Below are 5,950 nucleotides of genomic sequence, written 5' to 3'. Positions count from 1 at the left end.
CCTGCCACAACACCCAGTTGTGGGCCCAGGCTGGATTCGAACCCTCTGGTTCAGGTGTATGTGGCGCCTTAGCCACTTGAGCCACAGGCACAGAGCCATTCCTTCCATTCTTGACTGCCAAAAGCTTAAAATCAATTTCACCTTAGATTGCCCTAAATTGGAAGTTTTTCCTTTCTTTTGTGAGAGATAATATATCCAGAGAATGTTAATTAATGGATCAATGTCATTGTGGAGGAAAGTCTCTAGCAGGAAGCCAATTTTTTTCCCCAACAACTTGGGGGAAAAAACCAAGCTGTTCGTTACCATTAAATTTATGGATCACAAAAGTTATACTTCAGTACCAGATTTTAATACTACCACTTGAAAAATAGTAATTATCACATAACGTATTTCAATAATACATTATCTTATTTGAAAATTAATCTACCACAGCCACTTTTATAAATAAAACTTGCCAGTGATTCAAAGGTCTCTGGCTTCTCGTCAATCTTGCCAGCCTTCTTCATTCGGCTCAGTCGTTTCTTCTCAACCAGGCCAGTTCGATCAAGGAATGTGTCGTCATCACTATCATAAAAGTCTTCATCCTCCCAGTTCTTGGCTTTCCTTTTCCGAGATACTAGAAGAGGATAAAATAATTGATAAAGAAACAAGTTTTTAAAAAAGAAAAAAAAACAATAAGACAGAGAAATAGCAAAAAAAAACCCCCAAAGAACAAAAAACATTAAAAAATGCTCATCATCCCTAATCATCAGAGAAATGCAAATCAAAACTTCTTTGAGGCCAGGCACAGTGGCTCATGCCTGTAATCCTCATACCCTGGGAGGCCAAGGCAGGTGACAGCCTAAGCCAGAGCAAGACCTTGTTTCTAAAAATAGCCAGGTGTTGTTAGGGTGCCTGCAGTCCCAGCTACTTGGGAGGCTGAGGCAAGAGAATCACATAGGCCCAAGAGTTTGAGGCTGCTGTGAGCTGTGATGCCACAGCACTCTACTGAGGGAGACATAGTGAGACTCTGTCTCAAAAAACAAAAAACAAAAAAACAACTCTTCCATTTCTTCTGGTTTAGGGGTAATCATGTGACCAGAGCCAATAAAATCAGTAAGAATCTTTACCTCATAGGGGCAAAGAGACTCTCTTTTCAAGGAAGTTAAGAGAATATGGATCTTAAAGTCAGCTGATTTTATTTTTTTAATTTTAGGTCTTTTTGGTTTTTTTTTGAGACAGAGTCTCACTATGTCACTCTCAGTAGGTGCCATGGTGTCACAGCTCACAGCAACTTTAGACTCTTGGGCTTAAGTGATTTTCTTGCCTCAGTCTCCCAGGTAGCTGAGACTACAGGTGCCCGCCACAATGCCCAGCTATTTTGTGGTTGTAGTTGGCCCAGGCTGGATTGGAACCTACCAGCTCTAGCGTATGTGGCTGGTGTCCTGGCCGGTGAGCTACAGGCACTGAGCCACACTTGTTTTTAGCAGGTCCAGGGTGGGTTCAAACCTGCCAGCCCTGGTAGCTGACTTCCTACCCACTGTGTGCTGGACACTGAGCCTTTATTTTTGTTTTTGACACACAGTCTCACTCTCTCACCCTGAGTGGAGTGCTGTGACATTATCACAACTCACTGCAACTTCAAACTCCTGAGCTTAAGCAATCATCTTGCCTCAGCCTCCTGAGGAGCTGACATACAGCCACAACACTTGACTAACTTTTTCTATTTTTGGTAGAGACAGGGTCTTGCTCTTGCTCAGGCTGGTCTCAAACTCCTAAGTCCAACCAATCCTCCCATCTTAGCCTCCCAAAGTGCTAGGATTACAAGAGTAAGCCAACATGCCCAACCAAGTCAGCATATTTTGAAAGAAAAAGAAAAGGGAAAGGAAAGGAAAGGAAGAGAGAATATAAATCCAAGGCTGTAGGTCCCGTGCACTGGCTCACATCTGTAATGCTAGCACTCTGGGAGGCTGAGGCAGGTAGATCACCTGAGCTCAAGAGTTCGAGACAAGAATGAGACCCCATCTCTAAAAAACAGCCAGGGTTGGCGCCTGTGGCTCAAGTGGCTAAGGCGCCAGCCACATACACCTAAGGTGGTGGGTTCAAATCCAGCCCGGGCCCGCCAAACAACAACAATGGCTGCAACCAAAAAATAGCTAGGCGTTGTGGTGGGCACCTGTGGTCCCAGCTACTTGGGAGGCTGAGGCAGGAGACTCGCTTGAGCCCAGGAGTTGGAGGTTCCTGTGAGCTGTGATGCCACAGCACTCTACCCAGGGGGACAGCTTGAGGCTCTGTCTCAAAAATAAATAAATAAATAAATAAATAACAGCCAGGCATTGTGGCAGGCACCTGTAGTCCCAGCTACTTGGGAGGCTGAGGCAAGAAGACTGCTTGAACTCAAAGAGTTTGGGGTTGCTGTGAGCTATGTCACAGCACTCTACCAGGGGCAAGAAAGTGAGACTCTGTCTCAAAAAAAAAAAAAAGTGAGTCACAAAAGAGTATGAGTAAATGATTATATTTGTGTAAGGCAATTTTTTTTTTTAAGACAGAATTTCACTATGTCACTGTCAGTAGAGTGGCGTGGTGTCACAGCTCACAGCAAACTCAAACTCTTGGGTTTACGCGATTCTCTTGCCTCAGCCGCCCAAGTAGCTGGGACTACAGGCACCCACCACAATGCCCGGCTATTTTTTGGTTGCAGTTGTCATTGTTTAGCTGGCCTGGGCCAGGCTCAAACCCGCCAGCCTTGGTGTATGTGGCCGGCGCTCTATTCACTGAGCTACAGGAGCTGAGGAGGGTTTGCTTTTTGTTAAAGGATCTAGTTCTAAACATGTCTATATATACATAGAAAAGGCCTGGGAGAATATGAATAATGGCTACCTTAGGGTATTATGATCAGGACTTTTTTCTTTACACTTTAAAATATTCTGCACAGTTTACATTTTCCACCATAAAGAGGTTTTATTACCTTTGATGTTAAATTTTCCTTCTTTTCTTTTAAAGAAAAAGGACTCCTACATACTGACCTGCTTCCTGCCGTAGCAATCCCAAAGTATCAAGGATCCGACAAGCTTCCAGTGAGCACTGGATCATTGCTTCTTTTTTCTTTCCTGAGTGAATAGCCTCAGCCACCAGTTGTTTTCCAGTTGAATCATCCACAGGTAATCTGCATTAGTTTGGTGGGAATTATGGCATAGCACTAAGCTCCAATCTCATGAAAACAACTAACATGGGTTTTTTTTAGATAGTTTTTCAATCTCTCAATTCATCTTGTTCTATCTTGCCAAGGTTGGACTTCAAACCTTACCTCCATTCATCCCACATGACCCCCAATATCATAAATGTTACTAACCTATTCAGGGCCAAATTTAGGAAAAGCCTAAAATTAAAACTAAAATTACTCTTTGGGTTGTTGCCTATAACCATAAATTAAGCCTGAAATTGGCCACTTTCCAGAAAATGGACACTAATAAGAAGAGAACATACCTCACCCTGCAGAGCCAAGTGCTATGTCCTTGTTCATCAAATTCATATTCTAATTCTTCTCCTGTGGAGAAAAAAGGCAAAACAATTTTAATAGGATCTGAAAATCACTAGTTGGTATGAAAAATGAGATTGAAGGTTAAATACTTCCTAAACTACACTGAATAATAAATCTCAATGCATTCATTTTCTCATTCCTAGGGATTATCATCTGATAATAAAATTAGAATGAGTTTGAGGCAGAGAAGAAAGCAAATGCAGATTGAAACAGACAACTCTCCAAATATAGCTTTGTTCACTGTATAGTGGTTTTTATACTTTTTATAAATTATAAACTTTAGTGGTTATTTTATCAGCATAAGTATTTAGGGTAGACAGCAGCCAGTTCACATATATAAAAAATATACATATTACACATACATATGATACTGGACTTTTGTCTTTAAGGGTTCTTGGTCTCAGTGATTAGGGGAATGAATCCATGGACCACAGATCAGGGTTAAGACAGGATTTATTTATAGAAAAGAAAAAAAATACAAAAAATACCAAAGTTCCTGGCAGAGAGAACCCAGGTGGGGGAACAAGCTTTCTTGCTCCCCTCTGTCTCTCTCTGGGCTCTTTGCCCAGGGCTATATATAGTCAAAGGAGGTCATTTAGCCAACTCAGTTGTTACATTTAGCCTCAGGGAGCAGGAACTCAGTTGTTACATTTAGTGGGAACTCAGTTGTTACATGTAGAGGGGCAAGGGTTCTCTAAAGTTACATTTAGCCTCAGTTAATGAATGGCTACAATCCCTTTCATTATCAGGCCTAGGAAACTTACATGAACTTGACCAGGCCTAGGAAAGGTGGGGTTCCCAGTGCAGCAGGAAGTACAAGGGGAGGGAGACCTAAGGTGCTACCCTCTCTCCAGCAGTTGTCTGGACCCTCCAGCTACTGGAGCCTTCTACCGGACCCCCTGCCTACCCGTTAGCCCGCTGGTGTTTGTGCTGGCTGTGCCACAGGCTGAGCTGGCTGGGGCACCACCTGTCCTATATCACATACACGTACATACACATAAATGTTCTCTCAAAGTATCTCTGCTCAAACAATCCCCTGTAGAATTTTTTTTTTTTTTTTTGAGACGGAGCCTCAAGCTATCCCCCTGGGTAGAGTGCCATGGCATCACGTTCACAGCAACCTCCAACTCCTGGGCTCAAGCGAGTCTCCTGCCTCAGCCTCCCAAGTAGCTGGGACTATAGGCGTCTGCCACAACACCTGGCCATTTTTTGGTTGCAGCCATCATTGTTGTTTGGCGGGCCCGGGCTGGGGATTCGAACCCGCCACCTTAGGTGTATGTGGCTGGCGCCTTAGCCGCTTGAGCCACAGGTGCCGAGCCTGTAGAAATATTTTTAAAAAATCATTTAAAGTCAAAATCCAGGGTGGCGCCTGTAGCTCAGTGGGTAGGGCACCAGCCCCATATACCGAGGGTGGCAGGTTCAAACCCAGCCCCAGCCAAACTGCAACAAAAAATAGCTAGGGGTTGTTGGGGGGTGCCTATAGTTTCAGCTACCCAGAAGGCTGAGGCAAGAGAATTGCCTATGCCCAGGAGTTGAAGGTTGCTGTGAGTTGTGATGCCCCAGCACTCTACCCAGGGCAATAAAGTGAGACTCTGTCTCTTAAAAAATAAAAAATTAATTAATTAAATAAAATTAAAATCCTTGTTAGGAATTACAAAAGATCAGGTGAATTGGGAATAACAAATTATAAGAAATTGGCTCAATTTTCCTACCACCAAAGTCCTATCTTTTTAGAAGAATGAAATCAGTCAAGAAAAAAATAGTTCCTTTTTTCCAAGATGAGACGAAAAGCTAAAAGAATTTTTGTGATTTTCTTTTTTTTTCTACCACTATAATAATGAGGAACAATTTTTTAAATAAACCTGAAGCAACTGGCCACAAGGGCAAGAACTAAACCAAAAGGATAGCAAATAAAATATAGCATTTCTAAGTATACAGCTGTACCTAAAGGACTAGAAAACAACATTGCTATGGATCCATTTTACTGGCAGAATCTGTTTACATACCTTCTCGGTCAAAAAAACCTTGCAGAGCCTTTTTCGGATCCTTTATATAAAAGGCCTCCCTTTCCTGCTGAAACTCTAAGACAATGGGATTCTCTTCAGCCTCATCCTCTACAGCGTCTTCTCCTACAGGAAAAGAAAGGAAAGATAATCAGATGTGAGAAGACTATCTGAATGACACCCACTACTCTTTCAGGCTGCATAAAGATACAGTTACCTGGAATGAAAAGAAAAATACATACTTGGGGGAAGGGAGCTGAAATAACCAAAAAACCACTGGTAACCATCTTCAGGTTTTCTAAATTGTATGACAAGTCAGAACTTGTTTTCATGGCATCTTAATTTTTTTTTCTCCATCACTATATTTTAAAAGCAAAATTATTGTGCTTGCTTCAGCAGCACATATACTAAAATTGGAACTATACAG

The 5,950-nt window shown here is 42.3% G+C and overlaps 1 protein-coding gene across 1 annotated transcript in view; it reads right to left on the bottom strand.

Moving 5' to 3' along the window:
• The window catches only part of SLC4A1AP (solute carrier family 4 member 1 adaptor protein), a 29,310-nt gene that overhangs the window by 19,070 nt on the left and 4,290 nt on the right, over positions 1–5,950 (bottom strand). Inside the window, exons 3-6 of the mRNA XM_003787488.3 lie at positions 5,527–5,649; positions 3,466–3,526; positions 3,006–3,145; positions 456–616 (exon numbers count right to left, since the gene is read on the bottom strand). Coding sequence (XP_003787536.1) covers positions 456–616; positions 3,006–3,145; positions 3,466–3,526; positions 5,527–5,649 — 485 coding nt within the window. The remainder of the gene's footprint in view (positions 1–455; positions 617–3,005; positions 3,146–3,465; positions 3,527–5,526; positions 5,650–5,950) is intronic.

Source organism: Otolemur garnettii, unplaced genomic scaffold (genome assembly GCF_000181295.1).
Source record: "Otolemur garnettii isolate 467f Iridium unplaced genomic scaffold, OtoGar3 scaffold00022, whole genome shotgun sequence".
Classification (NCBI taxonomy): Eukaryota; Metazoa; Chordata; class Mammalia; order Primates; family Galagidae; genus Otolemur; species Otolemur garnettii.
Note: the sequence above shows the minus strand (reverse complement) of the source record. Positions and strands in the feature narration are given on the sequence as shown.